This window comes from Camellia sinensis, chromosome 3 (assembly GCF_055761805.1).
Source record: "Camellia sinensis isolate YWXY chromosome 3, ASM5576180v1, whole genome shotgun sequence".
Lineage (NCBI taxonomy): Eukaryota > Viridiplantae > Streptophyta > Magnoliopsida > Ericales > Theaceae > Camellia > Camellia sinensis.
This window is the reverse complement of record NC_138963.1, coordinates 77,753,804-77,778,827: the sequence shown is the minus strand read 5'-3', so window position 1 is coordinate 77,778,827 and position 25,024 is coordinate 77,753,804. Positions and strand designations below refer to the sequence as shown.

At 35.8% G+C, this 25,024-nt stretch overlaps 1 protein-coding gene across 3 annotated transcripts; it reads left to right on the top strand.

Moving 5' to 3' along the window:
• Positions 1–13,402: 13,402 nt before the first annotated feature.
• LOC114296966 (GPN-loop GTPase 3) lies at positions 13,403–22,440 on the top strand. 3 transcript variants are annotated; one of them, XM_082920110.1, is made up of 10 exons: positions 13,403–13,609; positions 15,491–15,717; positions 15,962–16,070; positions 16,169–16,250; positions 16,490–16,575; positions 17,387–17,490; positions 17,599–17,729; positions 17,819–17,912; positions 21,461–21,516; positions 22,001–22,440. In XM_082920110.1, exons 2-10 carry the CDS (start codon positions 15,673–15,675, stop codon positions 22,095–22,097), a joined length of 804 nt encoding a protein of 267 aa, XP_082776236.1. In that variant the 5' UTR covers positions 13,403–13,609; positions 15,491–15,672; the 3' UTR covers positions 22,098–22,440. The 3 variants fall into 3 exon arrangements, with proteins under 3 accessions (XP_082776236.1, XP_082776237.1, XP_082776238.1); XM_082920111.1 differs by having other exon boundaries at positions 13,414–13,609; positions 15,598–15,717; XM_082920112.1 differs by having other exon boundaries at positions 13,425–13,609; positions 15,520–15,717.
• The last annotated feature ends 2,584 nt before the right edge of the window (positions 22,441–25,024 follow it).

Genomic DNA, 25,024 nt, shown 5'->3' with positions numbered 1-25,024 from the left:
AATTAGATGTGGATCTGCAGAAAGAAACTTGGGTGTGCCAGATTTTTGAAATTAGTAGTACATCATCTGCTTCTCTCAACCCAAATTTTTGTCTTGTGTATTTGGTCTTTTTTTCTTTTAATTTATTTTTTTATAAAATTAAATGACTTTCAAATTTCAAAGAAAGAAAATGCATGAACAATAACACAAGGCTTTTCAGTATCATATTATTCATTTTCGATGATTTTGTATTTTATGTTTTTGTAAACAAAAATAAAATAATATGATTTTGGAAAATTCAAAAAATAATTTTAAAGTGTTTTCTAAAAAAAGGGTTATTTCAAGTTTCAACAACAAAAAAATCCCTGAAAATAGTTTTGGAATAATTTACCAAACAAGTTTAATTTTTTCTTTCTCCTTTAGATATTTTCTAAAAAGCTAATTCTTCTTCTTTTTTTTCATTTTGTTTTTTTCTATCTTTGTCTCGTATTGGTGTGCCTTTGTGATGAATATTGGTTGCAAGTATGCTGATCCATGTGACTTGAAGAATTTCAAGACCTCACTTCCCTGATCTTTTTTTTTTTCCATTACCTTTTTTGTTTTCTAATTTGGGATTCTATTTTTTTTTCCTCTCTTTTCAAAAGATGAATAGATTTTTCAAAAATATTATTTATCATGAATTTTTGTCTCCAAAATATACTATATATTGTGAATTTAAAATTGGCAGCATGTAGGTCACATTCATAATAAGGTTTATAAGACTGTATTTATTTGATTTATAAACTTGAGTAGAAATTTGAAAACAAAAATGGTGAATGAGATGTGGATGACAATTTTAAATTATTTTACTTATTTATTATTTTCATGTTAAAAATAGCTGATGCTTTTGGTGTGGACAATTTTAAATTATTAGTATCATATTATTTTCATGTTTAGATTCAATTATTATACCATCCATGACTTAATTGTTATCTCATACTTTTTTAATTTTTTATTACCAGTTTGAATGGATAAAGATAACAATGCTAGTTTTGAATCTACCGGAAGCCCTATTGTTCCACCAGAATCATCTAATTCTCAAACTAATGTTTCCCCATCTGAATCTAAGCCTCCTAAACCCCCGAACAAAAGAAAGAGTGAGAGTAGTGGTGGGAGAGCACCATCCTCGGTTTGGGACCATTTTGATAAGGTTATAGGAGAAGATGGGAAATGTAGAGCAGTGTGTAAGTATTGTTTTAAAGAGTATATGGCCGATTCTAGGACTCATGGGACTAGTAATTTGAGAAGTCATACCCCTAATTGCAAACAATTTCCAAACAATGATAAAGATAGGCAACAAACATTGAGTTTTAAATCAAAACAAAATGCCGAAGAGGGTGTTGAGGTTGTGGCAACAAGTTTTAGTTTTGAGGCTTGTAAAAGGGCTCTTGCCGAGATAGTGATTATTGATGAGTTACCTTTTCGATTTGTGGAGGGAGTTGGGTTTAAAATATTTTGTAATGTTGCCGTTCCTAAATTCACACCAATCCCATCTCGTCATACCATAGCAAGAGAGGTGACAAACATATTCAACAACGAGAGGGATAAATTGAGGAGGTTGATGAAAGGTCGTAGAATTTGCTTCACTACGGACACTTGGACTTCTATTCAAAATTTGTGTTACATGTGTCTAACGGCTCATTTCATTGATGATAATTGGAAACTACAAAAAAGAATCATAAACTTCCAACAAGTTGAAGATCACAAGGGGGAAACTTTGGGTAGAAAAATTGAGTTATGCTTGCTTGAGTGGAACATCAATAGTATCTTCATTGTAACTGTTGATAATGCTAGTTCCAACAATCTTACTATTCAATACTTGAGAAGGAATACCAAAGATTGGAAGGGGACCATTTTGGAGCATGAGTTTTTGCATATGCGGTGTTGTGCACATATTCTAAACCTTGTTGTGAGTGATGGATTGAAGGAAATGGATGATTCTATTGCAAATATTAAACTTGCGGTTAGGTATGTGAGGTCTTCTCCTAATCGGCAAGATGCTTTTAAGAAGTGTGCGGCCTATCTAAAACTTGTGGCTACTGCTCTTGTATGCCTAGATGTACCAACAAGGTGGAATTCCACATATTTAATGTTGGAGGCCGCTGAAAAGTTTGAGAAGGCTTTTAACCGTTTGAAGTATGAAGACTCCAATTTTGAAACTTACTTCAAGGATGTTGATGGTGGGATTATGAGGATTCCAAATGAGGAGGATTGAAAAAAATGTAGGTTGTTTGTGAGATTTTTGAAACTATTCTACCTTGCAACAAAGAAATTTTTCGGATCCCTTTTTGTTACTTCCAATGCATTTTATAAAGAGATGCTTAAAATTGAAAGCACAATTAATCAATTAATTTTGGACAATGATGATGTTTTGTGCACAATGGCTATGAGTATGAAGCAAAAGTTCAACAAATATTGGGGGGATGGAAATAAGATTAATTTGTTGTTGTATGTTGCTGTTGCTCTTGATCCTACAAAAAAGATAGCATACTTGGAGTTTTGTTTTACAAATATATTTCATGGAGAAAAGAGGAAGGTGGATGAGATGGTGAACAAAATTATTTCTTGTTTGACTCGTTTGTACAACCATTATGCCACAATTTATTCATCAAATGAGAGTGTCTCGAGGGTGACTGAAGTGGAGACAATGGTGATTGATGAGGATGATTTGGATTCTCAAATGGAGTCCCAATTTAATTCATATTTGGAAGGGCGCTTCACTAGTGGAAGCAAGTCGGAATTAGACAAGTACTTGGGCGAGGTTGAACATTTTGCAAAAAATCAGACATTTGAGATATTGGAATATTGGAAGAATAATGCAACAAAGTATAGAGTGTTATCTCAAATAGCAAAGGATGTGTTGGCCATGCCCATTTCTACCGTTGCTTCGGAGTCGGCTTTCAGTACCGAGGGACGTATCCTTGATCCATTCCGTAGTTCACTTGCCCCTTCCATGGTTGAAGCTCTTGTATGCGCACAAAATTGGCTTAAAAGCAACCTTCCAATTTCTCTTCGAAAATCAATGGATGATGTAGAGGAATTTGAGCAATACGACTCAAGTAATATGTGAATATCTCTTCATTTTTAATTCTATTATTATTTTTACTATGCAAGTTTATTTATCTTCTCTTGTTGACTCATGCTTTTAGGTACTTTGGAGCCATGTTCCTCTTCAACCCCAAAGTCTAATGTAGATGTTATAATTGAACTTTAATGTTCATTTGGCTCATGTGTGAGATTTTTCTAATTAGTTAAGATCAGATTAATGTTTATTTATTTATATCTATTTATTTATATTTATTAATTTGGCTCATTGGAATTTTTTTTGGCAGATTGTTGGATGAGATTGGATATTGGACATTGGACCTAAAGAGTTTAGTGAAGCCTTGGATGGATACCACCTTTTGAAATTATTTTGGATGAAGTTTGTAGACAATGTTATTTTAGTTTGTAACTAATGTTTATTATTATTTTTTATTATTTTGGATGAATGTAAAATTAATTGGAGCACTAAATTTTAGGTAAGCTTTAGATTTTGGATGGATAGATGGATGAAAACTAATTTATTTTAGTTTCTAACTAGTTATTATTATTATTTTTGCATTTTGGATTAATAGGTAAGCTTTGGATTATGGATGGATGGAGATAACTAGTTATTATTATTATTTTTACATTTTGGATGAATGTAAAATTTAGGTAAACTTTGGATTATGGATGGATGGAGATAAATAGTTATTATTATTATTTTTGCATTTTGGATGAATGTAAACTTTAGGTAAGCTTTGGATTATGGATGGATGGAGATTGATTTTAGTGTGAATTTTAATGTTTTATATCAATTATTTTTGTATTTTGGAAGAATGTAAAATTTATTATATCATTATATGGGCATTTATGTTCTCACGAAATTTAATTTATAACTTTTCCATAAATAATAAAAAAATGCTTAAAAAGTAGCCCAACATGTCAAATTTGTTCAAATTAATATCATAACTAAGCCTAATTTAAAAAAAGCCCAAACCGCAAACCGAACCGCACCCGCCCGCACAACCAACTGACCCACCCGCACAAACCGCGAACCGCACCGTGGACGGTTACAAGTCTGTTTTCTTCAACCCGCACGTGTGCGGGTCGGGTCGGTTTTGACCCGCACCCGGCCAAAACCGACCCGCGATCAGCCCTACCTCTTGGGCCAATTTTTCCAGAAAACATCCCAAAACTCATACTTTAACATGATTCAAAGCTCAATTTGTAAAATCAAAGCCCAAGGGTGTTTCAAACAATTCAATTCAGACCAAATTTCATGAATATGAAAAACATGCATGAATTTAAACCATTTCAAAGCTTCAATTTCATGCTCTAATGAGCCAATTCTTCCAAGGACAAGATGAAACATGGACTTAACATAACTATGAGCATGCATGTGACAATTCTCCATGGAATCAACTCAAAATTCAACAATTCAAACATGCATGCATGGAATGAGCTCCAATTCAACATTAATGAACCAATTCTTGCCTTAGCTCTTTAAACTACCATGATCCATGCTAGAAGGGACTTAAATACACAATAAGAAGGATGAAATTCATACCTAGGTTCCTCAATTACAAGTCGAGAGGCTCAATTATGCACTTAAGCTTTCAATTCCTTAAGATTCAAGCCAAATTGTGAAGAACTCAAGCTTTTGCTACCTCTCACTCTCTCAAGTCAGCAATAACAAGGAAAAAGGGCTGATGAAGTGTGCTATGTGATCAAGTGTGTAAGGCTCAAATGGTTAGATGATAGGCCACTTAAGTGGTAAAATTGTAAATAAGGCCAACTTGCAATTTATCAATAATTAATCTAATTTAATCGTACCAAATCATATTTTAACTAAATATGGCATAAAATCACATTAATTCTAAGGATCACAAATCATCAATCAATTTCTAGTTCGGCCGCCGATAAGGCCTTCAATTTGCAATTTAATCATAAAAACATGAACAGATAATCGGACAGTCAAACAGATAGATAGTGCATTTAAACGGATACAGTCAATCAATCAGTTTCAGATTTCAGTCAGTCAGTTCAGTATTTCAATCAGTTCAATTACTTTTCATAATCAGTCACAGTTTAGTAGTAATCAGTGGTTAATCGGTAAATAGTGACGAGGGTTGTTACAGTCTCCCCTCCTTAAAAAGAGTTTAGTCCTCTAAACTCGAGTTACCTTCGTTCTGGAAGAAAATAGGAATAAGTGGAAATAGTTCAGGATATCTTTTAGCCATGTCATCTTCCCTCTCCCAAGTGACATACACGCCACCATGGTTTTGCCAGTCAACTTTCACTAACGGGATCTCTTTGTTTCTCAACTTCTTGATCCGTCTGTTTACAATCTGAATCGGCCGTTCCTCGTAAGTGTAGTTATCACTCAGTACTACACGAGTAGGCTCTATCACGTGGAAAGGATCCCGGAGGTAGTCCCTCAACATAGAAATGTGAAAGACGTGCATATATGCTCCATTTCAGAAGGAAGCGCAACTTGATACGCCACCGGATTGATTTTCTCAATAATCTCAAACGGTCCGACGTATCGCGGCGCTAACTTGCCTTTGACTCCAAAACGAGTCTGACCTTTCATCGGTGTCAATTTCACAAACACGTGATCACCCACTTCGTATTCTCTATCCCATCTTCTGACATCAGCATAACTTTTCTGTCTGCTCTGTGCGGTTTTCAGTCTCTATTGTATCAGTCTCACTTTCTTAGTCGTTTCATATACAATCTCGGGCCCAAGCAAAGGCCCATCTCCAACTTCTGCCCAGTAAATCGGAGATCTACATTTTCTGCCATACAATGCCTCGAAAGGCGCCATACCAATACTTGAATGATAGCTGCTGTTGTAGGCGAATTCAGCTAATGGCAAATGGCTTTCCCAGTTTCCCTGAAAATCAAGGACACACATTCTCAGTAAATCCTCCAGAGTCTGGATGGTCCTTTTTGACTGGCTATCGGTCTGAGGATGATAAGCACTACTCAGCCTCAATTCGGTACCCAATGCAGTCTGTAAGCTTTGCCAAAATCTTGATGTAAACTTCGAATCCCTGTCAGAAACAATGGACACAGACACTCCATGCAGTCTAACAATTTCATCAATATAGAGTATAGCCAATTTGTCTGCATTATAAATTGTGTTAACAGGTAAGAAGTGAGCAGATTTAGTTAGTCTATCAACAATAACCCAAATTGAGTCCATACTTGTACTGGAACGGGGCAATCCCACAATAAAATCCATGGTGATATGCTCCCATTTCCATTCCGGTATTGGTAAGGGCTGCAATAAGCTTACGGGTCGTTGATGTTTGGCTTTGACTTGTTGGCAATTGAGGCATTTCGATACAAAATCAGCAATTTCTTTCTTCATTCCTGGCCACCAGAAATTTAGTTTCAGGCCTTGGTACATTTTCGTATTCCCTGGATGGATAGAAAATTTTGAATTGTGGCCTTCTTGCAGAACTCTTCTTTTCAATCCAGTATCATTTGGTACACACAGTCTATCTTGGAATTTCAGTACATTACTTTCAAATTTGAAACCCGGTCTGGGTTTAGTTTCCCTTTCTTCGATGATCTTCTTCAAGAAGTCATCCAGTTGCTGTTTCTCTTTAATCTCTTCAATCAGTGTTGTTTGAGCAGAAATAGTAGCTAAGGTTCCACCTTGTTCTCGCAAAACGATTTCAATTTCAGATTTTTCAAGGTCACAAAGCAATTCCTTTTGCCCGGTAAGCAAACAGGCTAAATTTTCAATCGATTTTCGGCTCAGTGCATCGGCAACGGTATTGGCTTTTCCCGGATGGTACAAAATCTGTAGGCCATAGTCTTTAATCAGTTCTAGCCATCTCCGCTGTCTCATGTTCAGTTCTTTCTGTGTGAAGAAATATTTCAGACTCTTGTGGTCAGTATATACTTCACATGTCACCCCATACAGATAGCGACGCCAGATTTTCAGTGCAAATACTACTGCAGCAAGTTCTAGATCATGGGTCGGGTAGTTCTTTTCATGCGGTCTCAGTTGTCGGGAAGCATAAGCAATAACTCTCCCATTCTGCATTAAAACACATCCCAAACCCTTATGAGAAGTATCACTAAATACAGTATAACCATCCATACCTAAAGGTAGGGTAAGAACCGGTGCAGTCACTAGTCGAGTTTTCAATTCTTAGAATGCTGATTCCCTTTGGTCAGTCCAGTCAAACGATATCCCCTTCTGAGTTAACTGAGTCAACGGTAAGGCAATTTTGGAGAAATCTTTGACAAATCGTCTGTAATATCCAGCCAAACCCAAAAAACTTCGGACTTCTGTCACATTTGTTGGTCTATGCCAGTTTACTACAGCTTCAATTTTCTGTGGATCAACAGAAATTCCATCTTTGCTAACAACATGCCCCAAAAACATAACATGATCAAGCCAAAACTCACATTTAGACAGTTTAGCATAAAGTTTCTGTTCTCTTAGGGTCTGTAGGGCAAGTCTCAGATGATGTTCATGTTCTTCTACACTTTTGGAGTAAATCAGTATGTCATCAATGAATACTACAATAAAGTCATCAAGGTATGGTTTAAAGATTCTATTCATGAGGTCCATAAATGCAGCAGGTGCATTGGTAACTCCGAAAGGCATAACTAAAAATTCGTAATGTCCATACCTCGTTCGAAAAGCAGTTTTGTCAATGTCTTCTGGTTTAACTTTCAACTGATGGTATCCTGACCTGAGGTCGATCTTAGAGAACACTTGAGTACCCTGTAACTGATCAAATAAGTCATCAATACATGGCAATGGGTATTTATTTTTCACAGTTACCTTGTTCAGTTCACGGTAGTCAATACACAGTCTTAGTGAGCCGTCTTTCTTCTTCACAAATAAAACAGGAGCGCCCCATGGCGAAGTGCTAGGCCTGATGAACTTCTTATCTAGAAGTTCTTGCAGTTGCACTTTCAATTCTTTCAGTTCAGTTGGAGCCATTCAATAAGGAGCTTTAGATACTGGCTGCGTTCCCGGAATCACATCAACGGTAAATTCAATCTCCCTGTCAATCAAATCCCTTGGCAGATTATCTGGAAATACATCTGGGAATTCTCTGACTATAGGAATACTGTTCACATTAGCATTATCATCAGTAGATACAGTCAATACAGAACACGGATAGCCTTTACACCCCTTTCTAATCAATTTAATAACTTTCACAGATGAAATCAAATACAGAGGAGGTACTACTCTAACCCCATTAAACACAAATTCAGGTAAACCCGGTGGACAGAAAACTACTTGTTTCATTACACAGTCTATGGTAGCATAGTATTTCGTTAACCAGTCCATTCCCAATATTACATCAAAATGATCAATGTTCAGAGGCAGTAAGTCAATAAACAAATGTACATCTCCAACAATAATTTCACAAGCAGGGTACATATATGCACAGGTCATAGATCCCCCAATGGGTGATGATACAGCTAACAGATAATTCATGGGTTCTAATGGTCTATTCAGTTTTCGCGAAAAAGCATGCGACACATATGAATGCGTAGACCCCGAATCAATGAGTACATAAGAATTTTGAGTACAAATAGAGAGAATACTTGACACAACGGTCTCGGTATTCTGCACGTCTCCAGGTACTAGGGCAAATACTCGGCTCTACCTCATGGGCTCTTTCCCGGTAGCTTTGGCGTTCGGTTTTGGTGCAACAGTTGATGCTGCTACGCTTGGTGCAACTTTACTATTGGCTTGTGGAGCAGAGGGGCAGTCTTTAACCATGTAGCCCACCTTGCCGCACCTATAACAGGCTCCAGATATTTTGTAGCAGACCCCTTTGTGCTTCTTGCCATACTCAGAACAGGGTGGTATGAAACCACTCCCTTGGCTGGGGCTAGTTGCTGACCCCGTATTCTGTTTCTTATTCAATGGGTAATGCTTGCCTTTCTTGAATTTAAAACCCTGCCTTTTACTACGCCATTCAGATGCTGGTGTTTCAGTTTTCAGTGCTTCGATGTTCGATTCATCCATCAAGGCTCGGTCAAGAACATTTACATAGTTCGGTAATTTCAGAACATTTATTCTACCGAGTATTGCAACATTAAGGCCGCCTTCAAACTTTCTGGCCTTCTTGTAGTCAGTGTCGACCATATGTGGTGCATAACGGGCAAGTTCAGTAAATTTTGTCTCATATTCAGCCACCGACATGGTGCCTTGTTTCAGTTGTTCAAACTCAGTCACCTTTCTATCCCTAACACACTGAGGGAAATACTTCTCGAAAAAGGCTCCTTTGAATTGAGCCCAAGTCATTACGGTGTTGTTATCACGGATAAGCATCCACCACCTTCTGACTTCTTCTTGCAGAGTAAAGGTGGCCAATAGCACTTTATGTGCTTCAGAGCACGGAAAAACCTCAAACAATTTTTCAGTCTCAAGAACCCATGCTTCAGCTTTTAACGGTTCAAGGCCTCCCTGAAAGGACGGCGGTTTCATTTTGCTGAACTTATTGGTGAGAGCAATTATGTCCCCATCATTAACATTGGCATTCTGCTCCGGCTGTACCGGAGGAGGAGGTGGGGGCTGTTGATTCTGTTGTTGATCCAGTCTTTCAGTTATTAATTCCATCATTCTTTCCAGTCTTGCCATTCTTGCCTCAGAGGATGAGGATTCAGATTCATTTGCAGTTCTCGCATTATCCATTACACTACAGGCAGTTATAACAGTCATTAACATAGGCAGTCATTTGTTTAAACAGATTAACACATTAGCATACATTCAGTCATGTCATAGCCACACACACTTATCATGCTCATGTAATGCCCTAATCACTTTTCTAGGACATCCTATAGCTCATTTGGACACGTGTGTGCGGTAGAACTCGTGGTAAGTATCGCTCTGATACCACTCTGTCACGACCCAAACCCGCTCCTGTGGGTTTAGCACCGTAACCGGCCAGTAATCCGAGATTACCGAAGGCCTGCTTAACAATAATACAGTAATACAGAGTACAGGGGCTGGCGGAAGCCAATACAGTAAATAAACAATGTCCAATAAGCTGTGACAGTCTGTATGCAAAAAGACTTTTCATTCAAATATATATAGTCGGACAAAACAGTATGTATATATATACAATCATTCAGTTCAGGGACCTAATCCCTATTAAACAGTACAGTATAGTAAACAAAACGGTTACAGAGACAGAAGAGGGAACTAAAACACCCCTAAGCCATAACTTAACGGGCTCGGAACCTCGCAATGAGGCACAGTGGTTGGCTTGACAAAACTGGAGCTTACCCTGACGCTTCTAACCACGGTCTGGTGCCTATACACCTACATATATATATGAGCAGTGAGCTAAAGCCCAGTGAATAACACAATGCGTAAAGGGGTTTAGAATAGATGTCCTTACAGTAATGAAAACAGTTCATTAAATCAGTATTTCAGTCGTTCAGTCGATACAGTCATATGTGGTACATCCATTAGCATAACAGTACAGTAAACAATATGTCTTAAAAAACCGAACAGTAAATGATGGCCATCAATCAGTAACAGTAGTGGTTCCAACAAGGGAACCGACAGAGATCTCTGTAACAGTAACAGTAAACAGTAGTTGGTAAGGATGCCACAATACAATTCAGAATATAGGACATACATTCATTCAATTAACAGTAACAGTTCAGAAAGCAGTACAGTTCAATTGTTTAAAAGATAATCATTTTGAACATATCTTTACACAGTTGTTACTCACAGAGTTCTGGGCTACGGTAAAGCTAGAGCGCGTCCCCAGTCGCCAACCCTACACAGTTACAGATTGAACACACACTAAGCTATACAGTTGAGAAAGATAATAACTTAATCCCTAATTTGCCTTAGTGTGGTTCTACATCTATATCCTCATTAAGATGCCTTAAATTAGGCCTAATAATGCCTAGGATGAGACGAGAATGCAAAGATGTACTTTAAAAGCATTTTCAGAATTTTCAGAAAACAGAGGTCACGCTCGAGCGTAGGTTACTCCGCTCGAGCAGATATGCAGACAAAGGTTTCCGCTCGAGCGTAGAATTACCCGCTCGAGCGTTCTTCAAAACAGTCAAAAGTGCTGGATAGGTGAAAATCACGCTCGATTGGGCGCTCGACACCCGCTCGAGCATGTGACACAATGTCCTGCTCGAGCGTCAATTATACCGCTCGAGTGGACTTCAAAACAGAACAAAATACTGGGAGCACGAATTTCACGCTCGAGCGCCAGTGACCCCGCTCGAGCGTGAGTCCAAATTCTGAAAATTCCAGATTTGAACCTCAAGCTCAAAACCAAGTTTTAATCCATAAATTTCGATCCTCTTGGGCCAATTTTTCCAGAAAACATCCCAAAACTCATACTTTAACATGATTCAAAACTTAATTTGTAAAATCAAAGCCCAAGGGTGTTTCAAACAACTCAATTCAGACCAATTTTCATGAATATGAAAAATATGCATGAATTTAAACCATTTCAAAGCTTCAATTTCATGCTCTAATGAGCCAATTCTTCCAAGGACAAGATGAAAACATGGACTTAACATAACTATGAGCATGCATGTGACAATTCTCCATGGAATCAACTCAAAATTCAACAATTCAAACTTGCATGCATGGAATGAGCTCCAATTCAACATTAATGAACCAATTCTTGCCTTAGCTCTTTAAACTACCATGATCCATGCTAGAAGGGACTTAAATACACAATAAGAAGGATGAAATTCATACCTAGGTTCCTCAATTACAAGTCGAGAGGCTCAATTATGCACTTAAGCTTTCAATTCCTTAAGATTCAAGCCAAATTGTGAAGAACTCAAGCTTTCACTACCTCTCACTCTCTCAAGCTGGCAAGAACAAGGAAAAAGGGCTGATGAAGTGTGTTATGTGATCAAGTGTGTAAGGCTCAAATGGTTAGATGATAGGCCACTTAAGTGGCATAATTGTAAATAAGGCCAACTTACAATTTATCAATAATTAATCTAATTTAATCGTACTAAATCATATTTTAACTAAATATGCCATAAAATCACATTAATTCTAAAGATCACAAATCATCAATCAATTTTTAGTTCGACCGCCGATAAGGCCTTCAATTTGCAATTTAACCATAAAAACATGAACAGATAATCGGACAGTCAAACAGATAGATAGTGCATTTAAACGGATACAGTCAATCAATCAGTTTCAGATTTCAGTCAGTCAATTCAGTATTTCAATCAGTTCAATTACTTTTCATAATCAGTCCCAGTTTAGTAGTAATCAGTTGTTAATCGGTAAACAGTGACGAGGGTTGTTACATTTTTCTTCTTTAGTAAATTTTTAAGGAAAGAAAATCATTTTTCTTTTCACTTTTAGATCCTATATTAAGATTAAATAGACAAAAATTAAAATATATATTGTTTTAAAAAAAAAATTTACTAAAAAAGATTTTTCTTTAAATTTATAGTAAACATTTATTTTTACTTTTTAAGTGCTCATAAAGTAGACAAATCTGGAAAAAAAAAAATTTAAAATTGATACAAATTTATAAAAAAATTCATTAAAAACAAAAAAAAATTCATAAAATTGTGATTTTTTTTTTATACTGTAGTCAAACTAATGTTTTGAAAAATAGAAAAAGTAGCTACAAAGTCGCTACAAACAAAAAAAAACAACTATTCTCTCTCTCTCTCTTTCTTTTTTCTTTTTTTTTTCTTTTTTTTTTTTTTTTTTTTTGTAAAAAAATCGAAAAATTAACTAAAGTAGCTACTTCATGGGACATGGGATTTAGGTCCCATTTGAAAATTAATTATTTTAGTTAATTATTTAATTTTTTATAAAATATATATATATATATAATAATGTGATGATTTATAATAATTTTTTGAATTTATGACTAATTCCTCGACGGGGTCTTAATAACATTTGGGTCTTAATATCGATGGGGATAGCATTAGAGCGGGCGCGGTACGGTTTGGACAGTTTAAAAATAAAATTACAAATTGAATTGCGAGTTAGTGGATTAACGTATTGACAAATTACGGTTTGAACGGATTTTGACGAATTAACGGATTGAAAAATATTCTAATTAATTATCATACATTTACATAATATATAATACAAATTTGTATAACTTTTTTTAGATATATAACATAAAGTAATTTTACATAATATGTTTCATATATATAACTACTAATTTATAACAAATTTCATATTTTAAATTTCTCTCACATTTATTTTTATATTAATATTTTATTAAAAATTAAAAAATATATATATATTAACTTTAACAAAACGGAGCAATTCAATTGATGAATTATAAATTTTAAAATTTAAATCGTAATTAATAATTAAAATGATACGAATTAATAAGATTTTAACGAATTAAACATATTCTGCAACAGCCCTGCATTGCATAAACCCCTTAAATACCGCCAAAGACTCTTATTGGATCATATTATCGAAGTAGGAAATCGTATTATCGAAGTAGGAAAGAAAAAGGAAGGTAGCACAGCCAAAGACTCTTCTCTTCTGTTCTGTGCTCCCTCTTCCTCCATTATCATGCTTTTCTTGCTTAAATCCTCAACGGTCCGCCTCTCTCTCTCTCTCTCTCTCTCTCTCTCTCTCTCTCTCTCTCTTTATATATATATATATATAATATATGTATCTGTATCTCTATATGTATATTGATCTTCTTCTTTGTTCCTATGCATGTTTGTGTTAGGGTTACACTAATTAATTTCAAGCTCTGGTTTATTAGTTTGATAAACATCATCGTAGCTTAGGGTTCTGGATATGTGATCGATTCGTTTGATTCATCGACTATTTCATTTATGTCAATTGAAATCACCCGTCGGATGTGATGATAATTAGTAACTGCTCTTATGTTCTGCATTTTCACCCTAATCTTCATTTTCAATTGTCACAAATCAACCCCAAACACTTTTAAGTCAAGTTGTAATGTCACTCTTAAGTCAAGGTTTACGAAAATTAAAAGAAAGTGAATGGACCAAAGTGAGATTTTAGTCAACGTGCAAGGAATAGCTTGGCACCGAAATTGCTTCTTTCTTGATGTTTTAGTCCATTCTGGGCTTTGGAGAACCCAAAAACGAAGTCTTTTGACTTGATTCATAGATAGAATCAATTATAGATATATAAATGGGCTGTTGTACCTTTTGATTACGGGATGGTATTGTATTGTCAAATCTGAACATAGGGCTACTTTATTTGTTTTCCATATCTTTGCTAGGTGTTGAACTGCACTGGTCCGCATCAGGGGCCCTTGTGCCAGCCAAGCCACCAACGTTTCCAGGAAGGAACTGCTTCTTTCCTTGACCTCCCTCTTTAGTTCCTCCCGGTTAACTTTGAGCAAAGCAAGCAAGCTTGCGAAGCAACCAAGGCAAGAGCTTTAAGTTGGATTTTAATGAAAGTGTAGTCGCACTAATGAAACGGAAAAAAAAATGTCGCTTTTAGTTCACATGGCAACCTGGCAAGTTCGTGAATCTTATTAACAATAGATGAACGGAAGAGTGATATTGCAACTTGACTTAAAAGTGTAGGGTGATGGCTATCACAATTAAAAGTGAAGGGACAAAAATGAAATTACAGTGAAAGCGCAGGGTGCTAAGTTTAATTTACCATGTTATAATATACCATAACATGATACATGTTTGAGAAGTGGATAAAACCTTGTTGATTTGCAATACATGCAAGTGATTTATTTCTTGAATTTGTAGTGAATGGGACAATTTTGAAGAGTATAAGGTCTTCTACATGGCTTTTATTTTTCATCTGCAACAAAAAGAAACTATATTGATTAGGAAGAAAGGAACAAAAACAAAAACAACAACAACAAGAGGACAGGGTGCCTTCTTCAAGAAAATCAGCCATGACATCAAAACAAGAAAACCACAAAACAAAAAATCCCAAAGAAAACTCCTATACATTACAAACCGCTTTCCAATCTCTTGAAATAAAAAAGGACAGAACCCCTTTAAATTGATTTGAAATAGTAGACGCCCAAACTGCCGTCCAATGACACACTTTGTCCCACAACAAATTGACTTCCTCAAACTTGTCCTAAAAAACTCGTGCATTCCTTTCCAACCAAATTTTGCAAGAGATGGCGACAATCACACACCTATGTATTTTGCGCGGCTTTTATTAATAATCTACATGTTTTTTATAAAATAAAAGCCTGAATAGTCTGTGTGTTTCTATGAAATCAATCACGAGTAGCATGCTCCTACTAATTCTGATAGGTAGGGTTATTGATTGCAAGTGCAATTAAAGGTGATTCAACTACCAATTAAACCACCTCTCTTTTTTGGGGAGTGGTGGAGCTGTTGAAATGGATGCATTGAGTAAAAATGTGAAATGAATGGTAGGTTTGTTTAGCATATATGTAACAAAAGTAATGTGATACTTTTTTCTTTTTCTTTTTGTTTTATATATATGATGGTAATTCAGGTATTTTTATGTTGCGGCTCTCTTGTCAGTGCTTATGGCTTACTTTGATGTACTGAGTTTCTTGTTCGCGGCTGGTGTTTGGTGTGCCACGTATGCTTTTGTTGCAGTTCTTGGGATTTTCCAGATATTCGATAACTTCCGTACCTCTATCTTGAATTGATAAAGCATTTCAAAGAGCTATAATGGGTTATGCACAGCTAGTTATTGGCCCTGCAGGCAGTGGCAAGGTGATTGTTTACATTTGACATTTCATTGATTGTTTCATCCTTATGGCTTTTGATTTATGTCCTTACTATAAAATATTTCATTGGACTAGTTTATATGGGTTCACAGATGACCATTTATCAAGAACGCTTTACCCTTTTATTTTTTTTTTTGTTTTTAATTTTAACCTTTTTCTTTTTTTCTGCAATCAATCTTTATGTTTTCAATCTGGTCACCTTATACTGACAATCTACATTTCTTCACCAGTCTACATACTGCTCTCGTCTATATGAACACTGTCAAACAACAAGGCGCACAATTCATATTGTGAACTTAGATCCTGCCGCTGAAAATTTTAATTATCCTGTCGCCATGGGTAATTAGAGTTCACCTTCTCCCCCCTCAATTCCATAGCAAGTTATATTGATTCATTTCCTTTGGTTTTAGAGCAATGAAGTGTAGCTTTCCTTGCAGATATCAGGGAACTCATATCTTTGGATGATGTTATGGAGGAGCTTGGATTGGGTCCAAATGGTGGCCTTTTATATTGCATGGAGTATCCTTTGCATTTGGGTTTTAATGTTTTTGTAAATCATTTTCTTCTCTCATCTTAGATTGTGTTGTCACTTAATTATTTCTAGTAAGGCTAGAGCCGGTTATGTCAAGGAGCATAAAGGCATTGATTGACATCCCTTGTAAGGGATAAATTTATTTTATTGTGTAAAGAACCTTCTGTTTTTTTTGTTAATTTGATATTGGATTCCAAGTTTGTATGGCCTTAAATCTTGACACTAGGCACCTTGAAGAAAATTTGGATGAGTGGCTAACAGAGGAATTGGATAACTTCTCGGATGATGATTATTTAGTTTTCGATTGCCCAGGTAGTTATACTCATTTCTATATTTTGTTTTTCTGCTGTAAAAATGTTAAAATTGGTAACAGTGGGAATGGAAAATTGGCATAAGGAGTTTTCCTTATTACATGAAAAAGGCAAAGCCTAAACCTAGACTCATTTCTTATTAGTCTACTTATGTTGAACAGGTGAGGCTGTTAAACACCATATAAAGGACTCATTGAATACACACACATGATGTGGTGTGGAACCTCTGCCTTTCTTCCTTCTATCTAATTACTATACATAAACCTGCTCTCTCTCTCTCTCTCTCTCTCTCTCTCTCTCTCTCTCTCTCTCTCTCTCTCTCATTTATTTTTTAAATTCCTTTCAAAGTATCTTGTTCTTCTTTTGATGATTCTATGATGGACTGGAAGGACCATTCCTGCCACATTGAGGATCATTAGACTCTATATGCAAAGAGATCTATGTTGATCGGCTTCTCAAATATTTTTAACTACTGACTATGCTTGGAGAATTGCTATGCATATTTCATTTGTTCTCTGAACTTAAAACAATCCCAATTCGTAAAACTCATTCTGGCTACTTTCAACTGATGACTAGAGTTAGTTATGTAAGTTACAGTCAACTAACTCATATATATGTAACATTTCCAAAAGAATATAATTTCTTGAAATTATTTACAATAAAATTTAATAATATAAATAGTTGTCTACCTTTATTTATTTATTTTTATTTGTATGGAGTATGGTGTGTTAGTTAGGATTTGTTCAGTGTTCTATTTGTTTATTTATTTGGCTGGATTATGTTTTAATCTTTGAACTTCAATTACTTTATAGGCCAAATAGAACTTTTTTCACATGTTCCTGTACTTAAGAACTTTGTGGAGCACTTAAAGCGTAAGAACTTCAATGTTTGTGCTGTGTACTTGCTTGATTCACAGGTTTGTATATGTTTTCTCCACCTTAATTTCAATTAATTTCACCATTGGTCATGGATGCCATGTCTTTTTACTGAAACTGAAGAGTTCTAATTTCTTTTTGTGTGCCAGTTCATGACTGATGTGACCAAGTTTATTAGTGGTTGCATGGCTTCACTTTCTGCCATGGTTCAACTTGAACTGCCCCATGTTAACATTCTCTCCAAAATGGATCTTGTGACAAACAAAAGAGACATTGAAGAGTAAGTCCTTTTACATTTTGCTACTATTTTCTACTTGTTCATGTTCATCTACTTCACTTTTAACCCTTTTGTATCGTTGTTGCTCTCAGTTATTTGAATCCAGAGTCTCATGTTTTGCTGTCAGAGTTGAATCAACGAATGGCTCCTCAATTTGAAAAGCTTAACAAAGCTTTGATTGAATTAGTAAGTCATTAAGCAGATCAGAATGTGCATTACTGTTATTTAAATCTACAGGTGGATTGTGTAAGAACCCATGTTCCCTCACACTTTGTGTTGACCTGTGTTGCATCCCCTTATGAAGTTGCTTAAGTAAACTTTTTGATTTTTGATTTTTGATTTTTTATAAATAATTTCTCTTGCTGGAGAATAGCCTAGCTGAAATCTTCATGATGAGATTCTCCCTTATGAACAGCATAATGAATTGGGTGAGTCAACCTTTTGGTTAAATGATCGGTCGTCTATGTTTACCTGCTTGTGTATAGGCATACATATGGTGGATTGGTAAATATGCATGTGATTATATTCATATGATTATGTGTATTAACTGTCTATTTATTTGCTTCTTATTGGAGTGCAGGTTCTTGACTCAGACACCATAAACCAAACCAAACCAAACCAAACGAAGCCTTAAGTCCCATCAAATGGGGTCGGCTACATGAATCCTTCTTCTCCACGCGGCCCTATCAAAGGCCATTTCATTAGTCAAATTAAGTAGATTCATATCTCTATTTATAACGCTAGTCAACGTTAATCTAGGCCTACCCCGTCCCCTAACACTTCCATCTACCGTTACAGCATCGCATCTCTTCACTACTGCCTCTGTTGGTCTCCGTTGAATATGACCAAACCATCTCAAACGATTCTCTCTCAACTTATCTTCTATCGGTGCTACTCCTACCCATTCCCGAATACACTCATTCCTAATCCTGTCCTGTCTAGTCTTACCACACATCCACCTTAGCATCCTCATCTCAGCCACACTCATCTTATCTACATGTTGTTTCTTGGTTGCCCAACACTCCGTCCCATACAACATAGCTGGTCTAATAGCCGTTCTATAAAACTTACCTTTTAGTCTAGTGGGTATTCGTTTATCGCACAATACCCCAGACGCACTTCTCCACTTACACCATCTCGCCTTAATCCTATGGGCCACATCTGCATCAATCTCTCCCGCTGTTGTGATAATCGACCCTAAATAACGAAAATGTTCACTCTTAGGCAGTTCTTGGTTCTCAATCTTCACTTCTCCTCTGCTTTCATTGTTACTGTTACTAAATTTACACTCCATGTACTCTGTCTTAGTTCTGCTTATCCGAAATCCTTTAGATTCAAGAGCTTTTCTCCAGATCTCCAACTTTGTGTTAACTCCTTCTCTAGTCTCATCCACTAACACAATATCGTCTGCAAAAAGCATACACCATGGCACGTCATCATGAATATTTATCGTCAACTCGTCCATAACTAAAGCAAAAAGATAAGGACTTAAGGTAGATCCTTGGGGTAACCTTACAGTGATAGGAAATTCATTTGTTTCTCCAGCTGGCGATCTAACAGTGGTCACCACCCCTTCATACATGTCCCTAATCACGTCAATGTAGCCTTTTGTCACCCCTTTCTTCTCTAACGCCCACCATATTATATCTCGGGGCACTCTGTCATATGCTTTCTCAAGGTCGATAAACACCATATGAATGCCTCTTTTCTTTTCTTTATACTTTTCTATTACTCTCCTCAAAAGATAGATCGCTTCCATTGTTGACCTACCAGGCATAAACTCAAATTGATTCTCTGACACCTCTGTTATGTCTCGCAATCGACGTTCCATCACCCTCTCCCACACTTTCATTATATGACACATTAGCTTAATTCCTCTATAGTTGTTACAATTTTGGACATCACCTTTGTTCTTATAGATTGGCACTAAAATACTCTTCCTCCACTCATCTGGCATGTTACTAGTCAACAAAATTTTGCTAAACAACCTAGTCAACCAAGCAACTCCCTTTTTACCCAAACACTTCCAAGCTTCAATAGGGATATCATCAGGTCCTAAAGCCTTATTTGATTTCATCTTCTTAAGTGCAATCTCCACTTCAAAATTCCTAATCCTGCGATAGAACCTATAGTCTTGGTTTATCGTATTACTGATTATTTCTTCCCCTATTGTCGTACTTCCATGTTCCTCATTTAACAGTTTCTCAAAATAATTCTTCCATCTTTCCTTAATCTCATCATCCTTCACCAATACCTTAGAATCCTCACTCTTGATGCACTTTACTTGATTAAAATCTCTTGTTTTCCTCTCCCGTATCTTAGCAAGTTTGTATACCCTCTTCTCTCCCTCCTTACTATCTAGTCTAGTGTATAGGTCATCATAAACTTTCAACTTAATCTCTCTCACTACTTTCTTGACCTCCTTATTAGCCAATCTATAGCTCTTAAGGTTTTCCTCAGTTCTATCCTTCTGCCACTTTTTAAAGCACTCTTTTTTTGCCTTAACTACCGCTTGGACCTCTTCCCTCCACCACCAAGTTTCCCTAGAGCTGGGTCCCGTTCCTTTCGACTCTCCAAGCACTTCCCTTGAGATTCTCCTCATACAATTGGCCATCGAAATCCACATAGTGTTAGCATCACCTTCTAAGTCCCAAGTACCTTCCTTATCCATTTGATTCTTAAATATTTCTAGTTTATCCCCTTTTAAGTCCCACCATCTCGTCCTACGACGCCCACCATCCTTCCTAGCTTGGTATTGCCCTCTAAAACATAAATCTAGTATCAAAATCCTATGTTGAGAGACCAGACTCTCTCCAGGAATCACCTTACAATCATTGCATTTTAGGCAGTCTACTTTTCTCACTAAGAAATAATCTATTTGGCTCTTAACTAATCCACTCTTAAAGGTTATCAAATGCTCTTCCCTCTTCTTATACATAGTATTGGCCACCACCAGGTCAGAAGCCAACGCAAAATCTAAGATTCTCTCTCCAGCCTCATTTCTGTCACCAAAACCGTATCCACCATGCACCCTTTCATAACCTACTTTATCTATGCCCACATGGCCATTAAAATCACCACCTATAACCAGGTTCTCTCCTACGGGTATCTCCTGTAAGATCTCATCCATTTGCTCCCAAAAATCCCTCTTAGTCTGATCATCTAACCCTACTTGAGGGGCGTAAGCGCTAATAATGTTCACTATATTCCCTCCAATAACTAGTTAAACTAGCATAATCTTATCTCCTTTCCTAATGACCGCCACCATACTTTCCACAAGACCCTTGGCAATTATGATTCCTACCCCATTCCTGCGTCTATCCTTACCACTATAATAAAGTTTAAAACCAGTATCCTCAATTTCCCTAGCTTTCTCTCCCGTCCACTTAGTTTCTTGTATGCAAGCTATACTAACTCTCCTCCTAATCATAACATCTACCAATTCCATCGTCCTACCAGTTAAGGTTCCTATGTTCCAAGTGGCTATCCTAAACCTATAGTCTTGGATACATTTTAGTTTTACCCTGTAAAATACAATAATTTGCTGCCATTTTATCCCTATGAATAAGTGTTCTTATTTCTGCTATTGTATGATTGTTTTTAATTTTGGCCTTGATGGCCACCTCCTGGTAGTCATGGCTCTGTACATCTTTCTTGGAAGCATTTATTAATTATAGGAAGGAATGTTTGAATATTTTGTGACTGTTCATTAGTCTCAATTTTTGTTGTAACAGGTGGATCAGTATAGCATGGTAAGCTTCGTGCCTCTGGACTTGAGGAAAGAGAGCAGGTACACTGTGTGTGTGTGTGTGTGTTTTGGGGGGGGGGGGGGGGGGGTTTATTCTGCTCATGCTTATGCATACAGAGATACACACGAACCAGTCTGTACATCCAGTTGTGCATGGATGTGCTAAGAAGCACAGAAACTTTTAAGGCGGTGTGTTCGTGTCAGACACAGACACTTCCCCACACATCGTATACATGGCCAAATGTGTCTTGTTATTTTCTAGAGACAGGCATGCTTCGGACACTTGGAGACACACGTGTTCATTGTTTAGACATTTGTTAACTCTTTAGACACACTTGAAGGCCCTCTAGGTTCTTTGTATGAGTTGCAATAGATTTTTCTAGCTAAGTGAGAATTGAATTTTAAAGACTTTGCCAAGGGTGCACCCACCCGAGTAACAATAGATGAATGCAATACATCTGTTGGTTTCTTGTGTGCTTGTGTCATTTGACTAACAATAGTCTTTTCTCTTCTTTTCCATTGACAGTATACAATACGTCTTGTCACAAATTGACAACTGCATTCAGTATGGAGAAGATGCAGATGTGAAGGTTAAGGATTTTGATCCGGAGGATGATGATTAGGGTGGCTTTGTGTCATTTGGCTGGCTTTGTTGTAGTTGCACTTCTGATTAGGACATGAGGTGCAAAACATGTGTGAGATCTTCTAGCAGAATGGTTTGGACCTGATGTGAACTATTTTTGTAGTCTCAAATATTTACTGGATTGCTTGTTTGTGATTACTAATCGTAGGACTTTTGCCTAAAAACACATTTACATTACCAATGCCTAGTGATAGGTATAGGTTTAGGCATTATGAGGTATCAATTTCAGCGTATCAGTTTCAGCTCATAGCTTTTATTGTTCACAGTAGTAGGTGGTTAAGAAAACCTTTTGTCAATTCAAAATGGCTTCAACTTGCTCGAAAGTTACATGTTTTATGTGTGGTTACAGACCTGGGGGATTAGTCCGGAGGAAACTCCCTTGTGTGGGGAGAAAAAATGGCTCCACGCCTTAAAAAACCATATTTCCAGATTTTGGCTTACGGGATTCAGTTTTGCCTAAATTTCAACCCAACATGAATGTTAATTGGTTAGATCACCCATCGCAGCCATGGCACTGAATGCAACAGCAAAAGTTCAGACAACCCTAACATAGTTAGAATGGAAATGTTGATTTTTTTTTGGGCAATGAAACATGGTTGCGGCATGAGGGCTAAGTTACGTGTATTTTGTTTGTTTATTTATTTATCTATCACTAGAATTTCTTGAGAATTGAAGACTAGTCCTTTTTCTATACTAATTATATTTGAATCTACATTAAGGGTTTTTATGTACAACTGTTTTGAATATAAGGTTTTATAAGAGTTAGTTTAGGAAAATTTTTCCGTGGGCAATGCATGTCGTATGTAATCTTACTACAATGTAAGTTTTCATGAATTTATGCGAGTTTGTGTTTAATTTAACTTCTAAAACAACAAAAAAATTAAAAAAATAAATAAAAATGATAATAATAATCTCTGATAACTAGTTTATCTCATTAAAATATGTTGAAAAGATTGGAGTGGCACTACCTTTTAATTTTGTCCTCTCAATTTCACCTCTAATGGCATGGTCCACTTCCATGTGAAGTCATCCTACAAAGCCTCCTTATTAGAGGTGGAATTGAGGGACAAAATTAGGGAGATAAATCATTATTCAAAAGATTGAGTATTGTACTGTTAATTTATTGTATTCTCAATAAAGTAAAAAACTAATAAAAGACCATAATTATATTTCTTTTTTTTTTGTTGGGGGGGGGGGGGGTTAAAAAATAAAGGCCCATTTACAAAGCCAAAAAAATTAGAAAAATTTAGCCAAAATCTCCTAAGTCCAATATATTAATGTGTAAAGGACACCTGAAAATTTTTACTTTCTAAACCACCTGAGTAGGAGGCATGTTTTTCACAAAGGACAGAATAATATTTTTCTTCTTTTCTGAATAATCTTGCCCTGAATATATATCTCAAAGATTTGAATCAAATTTGTTAGCAATTGACGTTAAAACTTCGTTCAATGATCATTGTTCATTAATTATTGAACAGTGATCATTGTTCACTGTTCAATCATTGATCAATCATCGTTCACTATTCTTTATTGTTCATTGTTTTTTGGTAATCTGTGTTCATTGTTCTTTAATCATCGTTCATTCTTCAATCATTGCAATCTTGAATTGATCAATAATCAGTGTTCAATGATCATTGTTCTTCATTTCATTACTGTTTGTGTTAGAGTTAAAGGTTCATTCAATCATTGTTTGATTGTTGTTTGAGTTCGACCATGTATTGTATGTTGAATTTTTGATTAATTATTTGTTTGATTGTTGTTTGTTCGATCATGTACTCTGTTTTATTTTTTTCATGCCCTGTTCATATGACAGCAATATGTTACTCTAGTTGTGTGATTTGTTTTGTGAACTCGTAGTGATAGTAAAAATTTATTGTCAATTAAAATAACATTTTACTGTGAAAAAGAGTAACATGTTAGTGTCAAATAGGGTAATATGTTACTGTTTACGTCAATTTTAACGGTATTATTTTATTTATTTAAGAATTTCATAATTAACCTGGATCTTATTTGATAGATCTTGATGATAAAATTCTAAAAAAATTGCTTTTTTATTTATTTATTAAAAATCGATATCTACATAAAAAAATTATATCATTTTAAAGTTTAAAATATTAAATTACTTGCTGAGGATATTTTGATAATAGTGATATGTGCTTAACTTTTAATAAAAAACTTTTTTTTGAATATCATTAATGTATTAAAATTTTATTATGAGAGGGCTTAGACCACATCCCTCAAAAAAATTACCATAAAATATTTACTGCACACATTAATTTTTTTAATTGAAAAAAAAACAAAAAACAAAAAACAAAAACAAGAAGATCACTACAAATTTGATTCTTTAGGACATCTCCAACCCTTAAATCAATAAAAATTATTAGAAAATCTCAACTCCTTAACTCAAACTTTTACCAAATTAAGTTTCGCCCTTTTTATTTATTTATTTATTTTAATGTTTTTACTCAAATTTACTTAAATTTGAGTAAAGATAAATCAACAACAATAATAGAATCTAGTGTAAGAGAGCCTGGTCAAGCAAACTGAATCCAACAGTTGCGGGAAATGGGCATGAGAGAGAATGGGCCATTTCACAACCAGTTAAAACAGTCAAAAACCTGGATAGATTCATCAGTAATGTCAAGAATAATCAAGAACAATTACAACTGTATGAAGATCTTTAAAAAAAGATCAAGCCAGATAAACAATGTTAATGCTGCAATTTCACCAAAAGTAAAGTCCCTCTACCAAGTGATCATTTTATCTTGGCAGTTTTTGACATAACATATCGATAAAAATAAACCAAACGCAGATTTTGTAATCTTATATCAAGTTATATTAACTAATCAAAATCGAAGTTCCTGAAGTTAAAAAAACTGAAAAATAGAGATCGGTACAAAACAGTCC